We start from the raw sequence: 17,925 nt of genomic DNA on the forward strand, positions 1-17,925 counted from the left end.
GTCTATCTGTGTATTTGTTTTATATATACATTCTGTCTATCTATCCGTCCGTCTATCTGTCTGTCTGTCTATCTTTGTATCTGTGTATTTTTTATATATATATATATATATATATATATATATATATATATATATATATATATATATATATATATATATATATATATATTCCGTCTGTCTGTCTATCTGTGTATTTTTTTATATATTCTATCTATCTGTCTATCTCTACATTTTTATTTATATGTATGTATATGTTTGTTGTTAAAGTTAACTGAAATTAAAACCATAAAACATTTTTTCATAATTTCAAAGTAAAAAAAAAAAAAACTGTTAAATGAAATAAAATAGACAAAAAACTTAAACTATTGTTATTCCAGCTAGTGTCCAAGGTAGCATTTATTATTTACATTTTCAGACACTTTTCAACCTCAGGTACTACTTGGAAAAACTAAAACTAATGAATAAAAATTAATAAACAATAACTATATAGATAAAAAAATAAAATAAAATGACAAAACACAACAAAATTGCTAAACCTAAAATTCAAGTGAAAACCGAAGATATAAAATCTAATAAGCTAATACATACATTTGTGTCTATAGCTTTTTGAAGGTAGTTATTACATTTTTATTATTTTGTTCATAAAATTGTTACCTTTACATTAAAGTATTATTAAAAATATGAACAAACAATTTGTCACTCATGTAAATTAATTAATTTAAATAAATATTCATGTTATTTATTCGAGACATTATTACATAGTACATTATATTAGAAATTACAAGTCAAAAATTACAAGTAATTACAATAAAGCAATTATTTAAGAAATTATCATTTATTTAATTATTTAGTAGTTACAATAAAGCAATGATTTAAGTAAATGATAAATAAAATAACGAACAAGGAATCTAATTTTTGGTTACACTTTATTTTAAGGTGTCATAATACATAGTAATTACCTAATTAAGTACTTAGTAGTAGCTGTTGTACTTACGTGAAACAAAATGTACTTACTATGTAACTAAGTTATGGAACACCCTGTACAGTTTGTAATTATGTAGATGTAATAGGCAGCTACTGTTACACATATTTAACAGGCCGAGCCTGTTACACAGCTACTTGTACACTTAAGTGCAATCTTAATGCACTTTATTTTAAGTAGCTTATGCCTGTGTAATATTATGTAATTTTAATGTAATTAGAAAGGTATTACATGTATTTAAGCTATGTACTGGTGGGTTAAATAAGGTGGACAGTATAGATACACACTTAAGCACAATCTTGATACACTTTATTTTAAGTAGCTTATGCCTGTGTACTTACATTTTATAAATGCATTGTATAAAGCCTGCAAGTGCAACACATATGTAGCAATCTTTTGGTTATATAAGTACCTGTGTAACAGACTTGGCCTGTTACATATGTGTAACAGTAGCTGCCTATTGCATCTACATAATTACAAACTGTAAGTACAGGCTGTTCCATAACTTAGTTACATAGTAAGTACATTTATTTCATGCAAGTACAACGGCTACTACTAAGTACTTAACTAGGTAATTACTCTGTATTATGGACACCTTATTTTTAGTTGTTCTTGTTACACGTTACATGTACAGTACTTACTGTTATAATAACAATAAATTATGCATAATTACATGCAAGTGACCCTAAGACAAACCCTAACCAAGTAAGTACATATAGTTAATTAATATTACTGCATACTGTATGATTACACTGTAATAAGGACACCTTCAAATAAAGTGTAACCGAACAAATAATATTACTAACAGCAACAGGTCTATTAAGTTGCTACTGCAGATGTTTTGAGACTTTTTTTTTTTACTGCCACTTGTTTACATGTTTCACTTAAGACAGATCTACGGTTTATGCTAATATACCCTAGGCGGGCATTCCGACCAAGAAGTGTATGTGAATGTTTACTGTGAGGTGTTTTGTGGATTTCTTCTCCCATCTCTTGTTGACTTTTCTTACATAAGTCTTGCTTCCTCCCCAAATGCTCGTCTGTGGGGGCTGTGATCTCGAATCGGACGTGCTTGTCCCTCTGTTCCTCTTTTCTTTTTCTGGCACATGTCCTGCAAGCCATTCCTGAACGCTGACTCAGACAGCCTGGCTGCATCGCAGGAGATAAATGAAGACTATTGATTTCTGAGCAACACACATCACTGGCTTATCACTTGTTATCATTCCATTACATGCCTGCAGTATTGTCAAATCCTTTCCCTTTATGTCTGCCAGAACAAATGACGAGCTTGACGTTGATAAAGACCATCAAGTCGCACAAAAGTTGCAGTGTTTTGAACTGAATCTTGTTTTTGCAACGGAAAGCCCTGAAGTTTTTGAATTGTCCAGTTCGCAGGATCCCAATTGGAATGATTCGATTTTGTTTGTGAAATTTTGCAGAGCAATGGTATATATGACCGGACCTTAAACAGAAACTGTTCTTGACTCATTTTGAATCTGACATGACAACAAGCGGTTTAGGTGAGCAAATGAATCATCTGAGCCGATTCAGAATGCTGATACCTGTGGTCAATTCAGTCTAAATTACAAACCGGTTCAACTGTTTCAGAAGTTATTTTATTTGTCAGATATTTGTTGGAATCTCTGTACAATTCTGAATATTATATTATATTATATATGCAATCTATTATTTATTGAACATTAATATGACAAATATAAAAATAAATATTAAAAACAACAATTATATATTTTATAATATTATTAATATTGTAGTATTCTTTGTTTAAAGCCCTACAATTAATAATGTTTAGAATATATTATATTTTAATTATTATAATATTAAATTTAAATTTAGTAGACATTTTTATCCAAAGCTACTTACAAATGAGGAAGCAATCAAAAAAATATTAACAACAACAGCAATGATATAATATATGTAGTGCTGTCAAACGATTAATCATATCCAAAATAAGTTTTTGTTCACATATGTTTGTGTACTGTGTATATTTATGTATATATAAATCCACACACATGCATATATTTAAAAACATTTTTATGTTTGCATATTATATATATATGTGTATATACAATATAAATTATATGAATATAAATATATACATGCAAATATTTTCAAAAAAATAAAAAATAATAATAATATATATATATATATGCATATTTTCAAAAAAAAAAAAAAAAATTATATATATATATATATATATATATATATATATATATATATATATATATATATATATATATATATATATATATATATATATATATACATGCATGCATGCATACACATATATATACATACACATATATATATTTTATTTATTTATTTATTTATTTTTAAAATATTTGCATGTATATATTTATATTCATATAATTTATATTATATATACACATATATATAATATGCAAACATAAAAATGTTTTTAAATATATGCATGTGTGTGGATACACATATATATATATATATATATATATATACGCACACACACACACACACACACACACACACAGCACACAAACATATATTATGTGAACAAAAACTTTTATTTTGGATGTGATTAATTGTTTGACAGCACTAAATATAATATAATATAATTATATTTATTATGTTATATATAATACATTTTATATAATTATATTATAATAATTGTGGTTACTTATATTTTTTATATATATTAATGTGTAATTAATGTTTTTTTATTTTGTTTTAAATTATTATTTTATTTCATTTTTTTTATTTGCAATAGCAATTGCAGGAAACACTGCTTAAAGTTGACCGTTTCTATAATGTTTCTAGAGTAAATAATTTAAAGGTTTCAAGTTAGATGTTTATAGGAAATGGTCTGTTCTAAAGCTCTCCTTCTTTTTCTGTAGGCCGGTTCCGTCAAACAGAGGTTCTGGCCACGGTGGCAAACGTCTTCTCTGAGATCTACTCCCAAGTATCTGGAAGACCCATGGACAGAATCGGCAGCGCCGACATGGAGACTAAAACCCCATCTCCATTAAAAAGGAATAATTCCGCTCTAAATGCAGCCAAGATTCTAAAACGGAGTATTACGAAACAGAACCTGCTGGCCTCTGTCACGGAAGGAGCAGCCAAACAGCTTTCAGCGTCTGACTCTGACAACACAGAAGGTGCAAACTCTGACGTACGGGATACCGAGCACAAACTACAGCAGAAAGGCTTTAGGAAAAAAGATTCATCTCTGGCCACAGTGACCGAGGAGGCTCAGCAAAGCATCTCTGAGGCTTCAGTCAACGGAGACGTCCCAGAACCTTTGCCCAAGGACTCTACGTTAATGAATGGTGACCACTCCACTGAGACGCCAGCTCTGGATAAAGGCATGCCACTTTCCCCTGTCCAGGTGAGCATCAGTCAGGTGTCTGACGAGAGTGACTTCAAGGAACTTGAGCGCCAGGAGACCATCACTTCCACCTCAGATAAAGAACCATCCAACCTGCTGCCCAACCCGCACATAGCCCATCTACTCAGCCAACCCAGAGACTCGTTTGAAATGGAGGAGGTACTGTTCTCTCTCACTTCCACTTTACCGAAAACAAATCCACCCTGCATTTCCGTGTCCAGTTCTCACACTGACAATCATCTCCAAGCTTCTCCTAAAGTTTTTTTTTTGTTTTTTTGTAAAAACAGCAGATGGTCATGACACTCCAAGCTAAAAATAAGTAAGGAACTTGGAGCGCCTGGAGGATGTTCTGGGGATTATGGTTTTGCCTTTGATAATGTTAAAGCATGCTATTGGATCCTGATAGCAGGCAATGTTCATCAGTGATACTCAAGTCCGGCTTGCCGCAAGTTTATCAGTGGCCAACACCATTGCCTCCAAAACTTGCATTTAAAGCTGCAGTGTGCAGTTTTTGACGATAAAATATTTCCTCCTATCATTTTCTGCTATTTTAACACTGCTTTCAACATAAAGTAAAAGATCTTTACTCATTTTGAGTTTGATATTATATTATGCACTTTATTTGAACAAGTCACTCATCTGAGCTGATTCTGTCCATGATTCAGAAAGATGACTCCTGCACTCATTTCAGTCTACCATATTATTTAACAATAGTAATAATATAATGTTTTTATATCAATGTGCAATTCATATTGGTACTGCTAATTTATTATTTTATTATTAGTATATTTATACAGTATTTTTTAGCAAGAAGCATATATTATATATTTAGTGCTGTCAAATGATTAATCATGATTAATCGCATCCAAAATAAGTTTTTGTTAACATATGTATGTGTGTACTGTATATATTTATTATGTATATATAAATACACACTTGCATGTATATATATTTAAGAAAAAACATGTTAAGTTTATACATTTAAAAATATTTATATATAATATAAATTATATGAATATAAATATATACATGCAAATGCATGGACATATTTTCAAAATATATACTGTATGCGTGTATTTATATATAAAAAATATACACATATATATATATATATATATATATATATATATATATATATATATATATATATATATATATATTATAATATAACATTATATTATAAGAACATTGCATGCTTTCAAGTGTATCAAGTTTCAAAAAGTTAATCATTTACTCGCCCTCATTCTGTTTTTGACTGACTTTCTTGTGCTCTGTGGAGCAAAAAAAGATGATATTTTGATAAATGTCTTGTTTTTGTACATATAATTCAAGTCATGGGACTCCAGTGTACTCTAAGTATTTTTTAGTGCTCTGCAAAAGTCGGTCAGTAAGTCATATAGGTTTGAACCAACATGAGGGTGAGTAAATGATGACAATTTTAATTTTTGGTTGAGTTGTCCCTTTAAAAAGCTAAGACAATTACAAATAAACCACTTGTTACACTGTAACTTTTTTTTCTTATAGTTGTATTTGTTTGAGCATCCCGACACGGTATGATATAGTAACACTGGCTCGACCTATAGTGTGAGTTTGGGGTGTGACTATCTGTTTGTCCAACCACCCAGTACTTTTATCAGGTCGTTTTATATGCTGGCCTCTGGTCATAATGCATTTTCTAACGATAGCTCATGAGCTGCATAATTCGAGTAAACTGGTGTAATGTTCAAGTGTCAAGTGTGATCCGTCAGACTGGTAATGATCGATTTCTTTGCAGTTGCAGAGTAATGAGGATGAAGCTCTTCCTGGTCCTTGTGGCATGTCTCAAGCTGGCAGCGGTGAGTGCGGACAGACTGCGGTCATCAGTCACGCTACCAGGAAACCGAATTTGTATTTGTGTCAAAAGCTATATGCCATTTTGAATGAAAACAAATATCATGTAAAAGAGACTTCTTAGCTATGGGTTGTGTTGTTAGTTTTGCTATGGTATTGTTTACAACATCTGTGAGATTTGGATTGCTATCTTAGGCTTTTTTTTTTTTTTTTTGAGTTAAGAAAAACAATGCTTTCAGACTCATTCCTCTTTAGAACGCAACGCCCGTGTGATGAAATCTGGTTGTATTTCCCTAAAGAAAAACACAGAAACTTTTTCCAAGAATGCAGAGGAAGAAATGTCTTATTTAAACACTAGGCATAACTGTGATGCATTTTATCACGCTGCCTTATGGCCCAGCCCTAAAGACCTGAAGGGGACTTTAATGTGTGTTTTAGATAAAGTATGGATCAAGTCTGCCCTCATGTGGTAGAATTCAGTAGATGTTCACTATTCAAATATGTAGAAGAATTTTGGCTTCAAGTTAAGTTTTATCAATAGCAAGTGTATCATTATGAATATTTCAGTACAAAAAACATTCCTCAAAATAACTAATGGAATAACACTGACACAGTGATAGGAAAACAAAAATAGGTGGCAGACTCAACCTAAGTAATGAGATCTAAGCCTTAAAACTCATAAGTGTGAATTATAATAACTGGCTTGAATTTTGAGAAGTCTTTGACTGCTCGGAAATCAGTCAGTCACTCTGTTTTGGTGCTCACATTGTGTCTCCCTACAGAGAGGTTATTGAGGACTGCCAGCCAGCAGTCTGACAGCAGCGGGTTTGCAGAGGATCCATCCACATACGGTCACCTGAAGGTACGTGAGTGTGGGCATAACCATCTGGGCTCTCTACAGCCTATGAATACAAAGATTGTCATTCTCCTTGAACCCAGGAAAAAAAAACAAAAAACTTTTGTTTGAATTTAGCTTGCACTGATATCAAAAAAGTATGAAAACTTAAAATTATTTAAAAGTTGTGTATATATATATATATATATATATATGTATATATATATGTATATATATATTATATTATATTATATATAATTTTTTTATATATATTTTACAATAGGAAAATTATTATTATTATTATTATTATTATTTAATTGTTTTTTTATTATTTAATAATTATTTATTTAATTTTAATGAAAATGTAATTTGGCACTTCTTCATATGTTTATTATAGTTATTGGTTTAAACTACATTTTGTTAAAAATGGATGTTCCCAAGCTCATTAATATTGTCTAGTAATTTATGAACATGCTTTCGGGCTACTGGTAATACAAAAAATTTGAATATTGACTTCAATAAGTTCTAAATTAATATAAACAATTTTCATAGGAATATGAATATTTAGTAGTGGACGTTGTCATGTTCTAACCCAGCATTTGGTAGCTTTGAAATCTTGGTATCTCCCTCTAAATCCTGAAAATGTTCTTGAAATGATGAATTAAGATTTACCAGAACTTAAAATTGTGGCACGTGTTCATAGGGGAATTTACAAAACATAAATGAGGACAAAAATAAATTGCTGGGTTCTTTCAACATCAACGTTTCTAAGAACCAGTCCTTCATTGGGTAATGGAAGTGAAACTTCTCTCTTGAATTTTCTTAGGTACAAGAAAGCTCAGATAGCTGTGACAGTGAAACCACAGTGACATCGCATGTAGGAGAAGTGAGCACACCCACAGCACACACATTGGAGTACCCCAACTTTGAGAGATTGCAGGGTGAGGAAGCCCATCCTCAGTCCACCAGAGGCACATTTAGCCAGAGTGGAGCCAACCGAGAAGTTCCTGAGATCACCAGCCTTCAGATTCCTAATTCAGACTCTGACAACATTAGCACCAATGGATCGCTCCTTTCTCCTGACTCTGATAGGGCTTCCATAGTTGAATCTAATTTCACCACAGCGCAAGAACCCACCACAGTCTCTCCAGAAGTGGATTCGAGTACAATGGTTGATCCTGCAACAGATTCCATCTTGGATGTAGCTCATGAAGGCAACATATCCCAGCCTGGCTTAGGCATAGATCTGGACTCCTCTGAGGATTTACATCCATCCTCTGGGCCAGATCTTCCAGAGTCTTCGGACCTTGAGCAGTGCCACTCTGCTACTCAAAGGAGACAAATGGCCCTCCAAACAGCCCATCAGAGGTCATCATCTATGGACGAGGAACGTCCCGGCCGAGTATGGGTAAGGGACAGGAACTTGCTAAGGGAAAGCTTGGAGAGGAATCCTTTAAGGAGATCTAGCTCCCTCCCAACATCTCCGCTCAGCCCAGCTCGAGTGGTCACCTCCATGCGAATCCAACTTGGAAAGGGTTCGGTCAAGCACTGTACCCCACCCTCATACTCGTACCGCTACGACGAAGAGAATCGCAGTGACCGAGAAGAAGTGGATTCCATTATGGAAGAAGATGAAGTAGATCATGCTGGTGGCCAATCTACTCTCTTAAATGCTGCTCCAGCAGGCGGTTTAAAGATGGGCAGGGGAACGCCACCACATCTTCTCAACATACCCCAGCATCTGACTCGCTCTTCCAGCTCACTTTATAGCGTCCCTGCAGACTGGCCTCAGAGGTCCTTGGGAGAAGGTCCAAACTGGAGCACATGTAGCGTCCCAAACCTTAGTCAATTTGCAGGTCCGGTCCACCCTCCTCCTCCTCATGGGTCCTTCTACTCTCCACATCAAGGAGTGGCCTACAACTCCTCATACCCTACCAGACTTCCCCACCACGCTCACTTCCCACAACCACAGAGCTCACCTTATCCTCAACCTCTTCAGAGCAATACATTTACTCCACCACAGGGGGCGCGATTTACACCCCAGCCCAATATGCATTATGCTCATCCTCACAGTGCGCCTTACAGCCCATTCTACTCACCTTATAGCATTCCTCAGGGAGCTCCCTACGGCCCCTCGTTGAACATGCACGGCAGCCCGTATCAACCTCACGTCCCTCTCACACAATCCCACAGCGCCCCCTACAGTCTGGTCTACAACGGTTCTCCTCATCACCCTGGTGCCCCCTACAGTCATCCATACTATCCATCTCCCCACTTCCCTTGCTCTTTTGAGACGCCTCCTGCCCCCATACCTGCGATGGGCAGCACAGAGATGCAGCTCAGGAGGGTCCTGCATGACATTCGTGGGACAATGCAGAATCTTGGTCAGGTAAAAGCTGCCAAAATTCTTTGTATACTTATGTATTACATGACCTGATTTCATGACTCTCCAAACAAATCTTAACCTGCGGCAAATATGGTTATTAATGAGGTTGTGCCTGACATGCTATTGTTTGTGATTAAAGCAGAGTGGAATGACAGTATACACTATTTGACGGTATAAATAGGTTAACTGGTTTTTGCTATAACACAGAAGATATATTTGCTAGGGCTGAACTGTTTTGTTATTTACACACAACAGTGATTGGGAAACATAGAGTGGGACGTGTCCCAAACAAGTCGAGACGAGAAAGATCTGCTTAAGGAATGTTGCTAGAGAAGTGGAATTTCGATGTTTATGATTACCAAGCAGTGTTGCAACTAGTATTAGTTTCAATATAATATTATAAAAAAATTAATACTAGCTGCAACACTGTTTGGTAATCGTGATAATCAAAGTATTATTAATATTATATAATTATTAATAATAATAAAAATAATGATGATGATGATGATGATAATGCTGATATTACATAAATACAGTTACATTTATTCTTATATATTATTCAAAATAAAATAAAAAATAATGAAATGATCAAATGATTTTTTTTTATTTGTGTTCATAGTATTTCACTGTTTTCAACTGTTGTGCTGCTTAATATTTGTGGAAATATATTTTTGTAAAGATTATTTGATAAATACAAAACAGCATACTGTATATTTTAAATGGAAATTAGAAGTCATTTGAATCAATGTTATAAGTCTTAACTGTTACTTTTGATCAATTTAATGCAAGTGTTCGTCGCAAGTGTTTTTATATATAGCCTATCGCTGAAAGGAACTGAGTGTCTTCAGAAAAGTTTTCATTGCATTTCAACTTTATCTGATAAAGTAGCATTCATCAGGGCAGCGCTGCTTTGTTTACAGCCGTTACTGGGAAAACAATATATTTTTGACGTTCCAAAAGCGCCTCCTACTGACAGAGAATCAATTTGGATTTTCAATAAGCCCGTCTGCTGTTTCCCCCCATCCGCCCATATAACTCTTTTAAATTAATATAATAATTTTTACTTCTGACCCGGTTCATAATTTTATTTATTTTTTTTGTTTGTTTTTCTGAGAACCTGTATCTTAAAAAAATTCTTAAAGTTGATTTTAAAAATCCTGCAGACAAATTTAGCTTTGCACACTGCCAGCATCTATAATGATTTTGATCAGCGTTTTAGTGTTCATAACAGAGGGCTCTCTCAATTTTGTCAATTGATATAATTAAGTGTTACAATATAATTGTTTATTGTTTGTTAATTGATTTTGTAGGCTTTGCATACACATGTACACCCCTCAAAAGCTGGAAATCACAGAGCCCACCTCAACAAATCCCCTGTATATACATGCATATATACATATACATGTCTGGTGTGTATGTATTTGAAGCCTCTGACCTGTAATAACTGTTTTGCACAGTAAAATATCTGCATAAAGTAAAACAAGGAAGTGTGTTCCGGTTTCTTGCGAATCCCACCCGAAATGCAAATAATCAGCCGAGTCAGCATTATCCTGGGCTCAGTTTAGACATGCTTTTCCTGTGTGACTCATAAGTCATAACCGATCTGTGGTTTTGTTGGCAGAGCTCATCCGTGCATGGAGGGGACACACCCATTGACAGGAGCAGTACACTGCGCTCTGTCCAACCACTTTATGAGGTACATCATTTCCCAAAGATGAAGCAGTCACATGCTAGGTCATTTTCCTAAACCTGAGTTGCATCACCAGAAGTCTCTAATGAAATTGAGATGCTCATATAAAGCTTGTGCAAGAGTAGTCTTTAACTCATTATTTTTGTCCCTACTGACTTGCTGTGTGCTGCAGGAGCTCCAGATGCGGCGCAGAAGTCTGAACGTCTTACGGACTCAGATGATGGATCTGGAGCTGGCTCTCGTGAGACAGCAGTCTATGGTCTTCCAGCATCTTAGTCCAGATGAGAGGTGAGGAACTCCTAGATCCCCAAATCACAAGCCACAAAGAGCAAAACCTTTACCCTCTGGCTCCTTTTGCCCAAATTTCAGACACTAAGATTTTCTGGTCTATAAAGCCAAAAAACTGTTATTTTTGTTGCATGTATCAGGGGTCAGAGGACCACAAAAAAATTAAGAAAAAATATAATACAAAATGTGTTTTGTACTGTTAAGTATATATTTAAAAAAATAATAATAATAATAATAGACTCAATCCTTAAAAAGAACTTAAGGTTATGTCTATGTTTGCACCGCGGTTCTAATGTCTAATGAAAATATAAATATTATATTAATTTCCTGTTGTACTAAATGCCTAAAGGCTGATGTAGCCATAAATGAATCATTAAACAAAGAACCCTATAATGTGTAAACAAATCATACATACTAATGATTTATCAGCAAATCATTCAGAGAATCATGTGACACTGAAGACTGGAGTAATGATGCTGAACATTTAGCTGTGCCGTCACACGAATACATTATATGGGTGGTGATGGCGCAGTGGATAAGACACATGCCTTTGGTGTGAGAGACCCGGGTTCGAATCCACTGTGAGACACCAATGTGTCCCTGAGCAAGACACTTAACCCCTAGTTGCTCCAGAGGCGTGCGACCTCTGACATATATAGCAATTGTAAGTCGCTTTGGATAAAAGCGTCAGCTAAATGAATAAATGTAAATGTATATTTTAAAACACATAAAAATAGAAAACATCTCATTTTAATTGTAATAATATTTCAATGTTTTTACAATAAATACACTGTAAAAAATGCAGTTTTTAATTTTTTGAGTTAAAGTAATATGGAATTCAACTTAATAACTTAATATAATTTAAGTTCAAATGAGAGCCAATTGAAGTAGTAGTTGGAAGTAGGTGGACATTTTACAGCATACTAATGATTTTTCAATGTTGAAAAATAAATAAAGACCATCAGATTGGTACTGGATGATCACAGTGTTAAAATATTGCTTTTCTGTATCAACTTTATATGATCACTGCCTCTTCGAATAGCGACTTGTGATTAAATTAATTGTGAGAAACTTACATCTTTTATTGGGGTTTGTGATGTTGCAGGCGGGAGGCAGAACAACTTCAAGCACTGCGGACTGCAGTCATGCAGGAGCTGCAGGATTTGGAGCTGCAGTTGGAAGATCGTCTGCTCTCCCTGAATGAACAGATGCGCAGCAGCTCGCAGCACCCCAGCCTCTACCGTCACCACATGGTCAGTGCATGTAACTGCAACTACCACATAATGAAGTAATACTCTAATTATGATGTAATAGCATAGCTTATACCTATTCTGCTTTACCTAATATGCAACCTAAAGTATTTTTTTCTGTTAGAAGGTAATAGAACAAAAAATGTCATTTTTATTATAACCTCTCAGGATTGGAAGTACAGACTAGTCTAAATGTGAATTCCAGTGTGAATTTCACTAAACCTGATGGATTTAGAATAAGTTAACCATAAACAGACATTACATTGTGATAGTGATTTAATTAAACAATGTTTTAGATATTACACAGTTATACACCGTTAGTGTGATACACAATATTGGTCACACCCTTAGCGCACACTGAAATGTGAGAACTAGTCAAGTGAAGAGTACAGTTTAAACGTTTGTGGTCCGTAAGATTTGTTTATCTTTTTTTAATTAAATTATTAATTTTTAGCAGCGATGTATTAAAATTGATCAAGAGTAAAGACAACTTTGAAGTCACAAAGATCTTTTTCATTAATCAGAGAATCCTGAAAACCAAATGTATCACGGTTTTCACAAAAATATTAAGCTGCACATCTGTTTTCAACATTGATAATCATTTTTCTAGTTTCTTAACTAGAAATGTTTCTTGAGCAGCACATATGCATTTCTGGAGAATCTTGTGACATTGAAGACTGGAGTAATGATGAAAATTCGCTTTGTATCACATGAATAAATTATATTTCAAAATTTATTAGAATAGAAAGCAGTTATTTTAAACTGTACTAATATTTTACATTATTACTATATTTTTGTAAGTAAATGCATCTTTGGAGGGCATAAGAGACTTCTTTCAAAAACAATACTTTTGATTGGTACTGTTGATGTTTTTTGAATCCGATTCAATGATCTATGCTAAGCTAAGCTAAATGTGCTACCGCCAGACCCGGAGATTGGCTGAATGGATTCAAAAACGGTAAAACTCAACTGTTTAACTCAAGGAGAGTTGTAAAATGAGCCTATTTTCAAAAAAAGTGGAGTGTTCCTTTAACCTTTAGTAACAGATATGTGTCTCACAGGGCATGCACAGAGGTCAGAGCATGGAAAGCCTGTCTAATTCTTCAGCACTGCGGGCCATGGAGCCAGTGAGTGGATTATTCTCATGTTACAGGGTCCTGTATCACATATCATCTGCATGCTTTATTCTACTCTCAACTTCCTCTCATCCATTATAAATTCCTGTATGTGAATGTACAGGTGACGGACCTCCTGAAGGAGCAATTGTACCTTCAATCTGAACTGGTTGAGGCTGTCACACCCAATTCAGGCCGCTCATCAAGGGCGTCCAGCCCTGGAAGACTCAACCGAACGCTCGAGTCTTGCTCTTCTTCCCTGCAGAGAGGCAGCGTTTACCGGGCCACCCTTAATCTCATACCCACCGTCCCTCCACGGCCTGGAATGGAGGTTGCTCGGCCCGTTTCTCCAGAGAGGATAGAGGGGAGCATGACACCTGCTTCCTTGGAGTTGAGCAGAGATGAGGACGAGATGTCACTGGATGGTCGCAGGAGCAGGGCGACAGAGGACTGCAGTCCCACAGAATGGAGGAGTGGAAGTGGAGGGAATGGTGACCTGCAACATCTCATACAGGAGGTGAGAGAACTAATACTGTTACCCTGATTAGAGGACTAGCATTTCCAACAGCTAATCTATTAAGAAGTATCTGACAGCTAAATGCCACAAATGACCAGTCAGAATTGTATGGTCTTATTTTAAACAAATACTTTTTTTTTAAGAAGATAAGATTTTTATCTCACAGTTCTGACTTTATATACAATTCTAAGTTTGTATCTCAGAATTGTGAAATAATATCTTGCCATACTGAGATGAAAAGTCTGAATTGTGAGATACAACACTCAAATCTGTGATGAAAGGTTTGATTTGTGAGATGTAAACACTCAATTCTGTGAGCAGAAGCCTGAATTGCAAGATATAAACACTCAAGTTGGTGAGGAAAAGCCTAAATTGCGAGATATAAACACAGTTATGTGAAGAAAAGTCTGAATTGCGAGATGTAAATACTCAATTCTGCAAAGAAAAAGTCTATTGTGAGATATAAACTCACAATTGTCAGTAGAGATGTTGGATTCCAAAATTTGGAGGAAAATGTTCAGCTAATCTTGCTTTAACTCTTAAATTGTGAGATTAAAAGTCACAATTAATAATTACCTTTTATTTATTCATTCATTCATTTTTTTTTCCATGGTGAAAATAAACTTCCATAGAGAGACTTGTAAGAAATACTGTTAGATTCTGCCAAAGAATCTAGAAATGACGTTATGTCAAACCTGAAGACACACAAGTGGCATGTGTTTCCTTCTCCATCTCAAAAGAAAGCGGAAAAAGCATATTTAACTGTCTTTGGCACCGTTTGACACAGTTCTTTGTAGCCGTAATGGTTTTTGGTGGTGTTTGTGATGATTGACAGATTTGCTCATGAAATATCATGCATCAGTTTATGCAAATTTATTAGACTGTCATGATGGTCCAGCAATTCTGATGCTTCTAAGGGAAACTTGGACTGAATTGGATCCTTGTAGTCGCCTGGGTAATTTCATGGCCTGTGGAGTGATGTAACAGCCTGGCAAGACCTGATGTTCCTCATCGGTGTGTCAATATGTGTTTGACACTGCGTAGCACTGCCAGTTCTTTGGATTTCATATATGCATAACTGTTCAAATTGTTTAACATAAATGGCCTTCTTGTTGTATGACAGGTTTATAGATACCTATTCCCAAACTGTGTCGGGCTGTAACTAAAAGTTGTAACTTAACTTTTTCAGCAGTATGATAGTAGTTCAGCTGTTTTCAAAATAAAAAGTTTAGCTTTTCTAGTAACAATGCATTTAAACGCCAAGCCTAGATTAATTTATTTCTAGCTTGTGTACCACTCTCATTCAGCCCAAATTTGCTTATATTCCAGAAAGTATTTTTTGGTATCACTTTATTTTAAGGTGTCCTTGTTACACGTTACATGTACTTACTACTATAATAACAATTATTTATGCATAATTGCATGCAAGTAACCCTAAGCCAAACCCTAATCCTAACCTTAACCATATAGTAAGTACATGTAGTTAATTAATATTGCTTAGTACTTACATGTATAATTGCACTGTAACAAGGACACCTTAAAATAAAGTGTAACCTACTTTTTTGATGGAATAGTAGTGGTTTGTTGCCAAATGTTTGCGTAAATAAACAGATTAAGATGCATTTTTTACCGATTCGAGTCCCTATGCAGATTTTTAGGCTTGATTTCCTGCTTTTAATGCAGTCTAACATCATTTCTTATTCATCCTCCCACAGATTAAAGAAAGTATTGCACATGAAATCAGGCAGGAGATAGTGAACGAGCTTCTGGCTGCTGTGTCACCGCATAGATCTCCGCTCCCAGCCAGGAAGCCCCCTGTGTAAGCATCATAACAGAGGATGGAGGTTGGTTTTGATGGATCACATTATGCTTAATACAGAACTGTTGATCTGTTGAATGTAAGATGTATACATTAACTTCTTGAAATAAGTCTCTTATGCTTACCAAAACTGCATTTATTTGATTAAAAACACATTAAGAACATAATATTGTGATATATTAGTACAGATGGTTTTCTATTTTAATATGTTTTAAAATGTAATTTATTCCTGTGATGGCAAAGCTGAATTTTTAACACCATTAGTCCAGTCTTAAGTGTAAAATGATCCTTCAGAAATCATTCTAATATGCTAATTTGGTGCTAAAGTAATATTTCTAGTAGAAAAAGTCACTTGAAAAATATTCAGCATTTTATCTACTATTTGTGTGGGCTGTGTACTTTTACTCTCAATAGAAGGCAGTAGGCAGGCAGCTTACTAGGTTTTGGAACAATCTTATCAATCAATATCACTGTTTTGTTTCCTTCGGCAGGTGAAGAAGCAGCAAATCCTGTGAAATAGTCACAACGAACACTGGTTAAAGCTTTGCACTGAGAACGGCCCAGCACCTCTCTCTGGTTCGGTCTGTGAAGCCCTTCCTGACTCGACTGCTTCTGGACTTTAGGGCTGCAGGGAATCTGCTCATGCGTTTAAGTCCAGATTCCACTTTTGCAGTGGTTGAGATCTTCCACTGTCTGAATCCACAAAGGGCACGCAGCTTGTTGTGGTATCCGTCTGGTACATATTACTACAATGTAATGAATCTTTTGGGATGTATTTAAGTATGTGATGCAGGTCTTGTTGGATGTTTGCAGCGGTTGAAAAGATTTGTGGGAGACTAAAGTTTTCTGTGTGTCTGTCTGGGACAAAAATGTCTACTGTAATCAGACTTGTTTTCTAATTCAGCCTCTGTGAGGAACTAACTGTGCAATACATTTCACTTTTTTCTCTCAAACTTGAACTGACCAATCACAACTACTGTTCTACTCAAAATGCACACCGCTGTCTTCATTTCCTGTTGATAGTCTATCACATACTGTATGTATAGACACTTAAGCTTTCAAAGCACATTCATAAACATACTGTTCTGTGAGAAGAAAAAGCACTAAATATTCTTTATATATATGCACACACATTAGCACGCCCATAAAGATATTTTTTATTCTTGCAAACAGCAGATGATAGTCTGTCAAATCTTCTAATGAGGATTTAAAGTATTCGACTTAATTTTCCTCAGTGTGAATGAGTTTTTGTTTCTGTTTTTGTCTAAGCTGTAATGAACTGTAATACTAATTGATTTATGCGACAAAGGGACATGTTGCCTTTCCGCTTGGGATGCATGAGGGATAATCTTTAATGCAAATCATTAATAAAGATTTATTTATTTTGTACATACACTTGCTGAGTCATAATTTAGTTTGAGTTCCTGGAGATGGTGGATGGTGTTTGTATTATGTGTCATTGAAACAGATTTGGAGAAATTCAATGTTACATCACTAATGGATCCTCTGCAGTGAATGGGTGCCGTCAGAATGAGAGTCTAAACAGCTGATAAAAACATCACAAGAATTATGTATCATTGAAACAGATTTGGAGAAATTCAATGTTACTGTACATCACTTGCTCACTAATGGATCCTCTGCAGTGAATGGGTGCCGTCAGAATGAGAGTCTAAACAGCTGATAAAAACATCACAAGAATTATGTATCATTGAAACAGATTTGGAGAAATTCAATGTTACATCACTTGCTCACTAATGGATCCTCTGCAGTGAATGGGTGCCGTCAGAATGAAAGTCCAAACAGCTGATAAAAAGACATCACTTCACAAGACATT

At 35.1% G+C, this 17,925-nt stretch overlaps 1 protein-coding gene across 3 annotated transcripts in view; it reads left to right on the forward strand.

The window, feature by feature from the left end:
- itprid2 (ITPR interacting domain containing 2) overlaps positions 1 to 17,485 on the forward strand; it is a 44,170-nt gene extending 26,685 nt beyond the window's left edge. For all 3 annotated transcript variants that reach the window (XM_079427150.1, XM_079427151.1, XM_079427152.1), the window contains 11 exons: positions 3,871 to 4,520; positions 6,136 to 6,196; positions 6,974 to 7,053; positions 7,853 to 9,415; positions 11,034 to 11,108; positions 11,275 to 11,390; positions 12,496 to 12,643; positions 13,702 to 13,767; positions 13,880 to 14,272; positions 15,988 to 16,116; positions 16,583 to 17,485. In XM_079427150.1, coding sequence (XP_079283276.1) covers positions 3,871 to 4,520; positions 6,136 to 6,196; positions 6,974 to 7,053; positions 7,853 to 9,415; positions 11,034 to 11,108; positions 11,275 to 11,390; positions 12,496 to 12,643; positions 13,702 to 13,767; positions 13,880 to 14,272; positions 15,988 to 16,095 — 3,260 coding nt within the window. In that variant the 3' untranslated portion in view covers positions 16,096 to 16,116; positions 16,583 to 17,485. The remainder of the gene's footprint in view (positions 1 to 3,870; positions 4,521 to 6,135; positions 6,197 to 6,973; positions 7,054 to 7,852; positions 9,416 to 11,033; positions 11,109 to 11,274; positions 11,391 to 12,495; positions 12,644 to 13,701; positions 13,768 to 13,879; positions 14,273 to 15,987; positions 16,117 to 16,582) is intronic.
- The last annotated feature ends 440 nt before the right edge of the window (positions 17,486 to 17,925 follow it).

Source organism: Barbus barbus, assembly GCF_936440315.1.
Source record: "Barbus barbus genome assembly, chromosome: 10".
Lineage (NCBI taxonomy): Eukaryota > Metazoa > Chordata > Actinopteri > Cypriniformes > Cyprinidae > Barbus > Barbus barbus.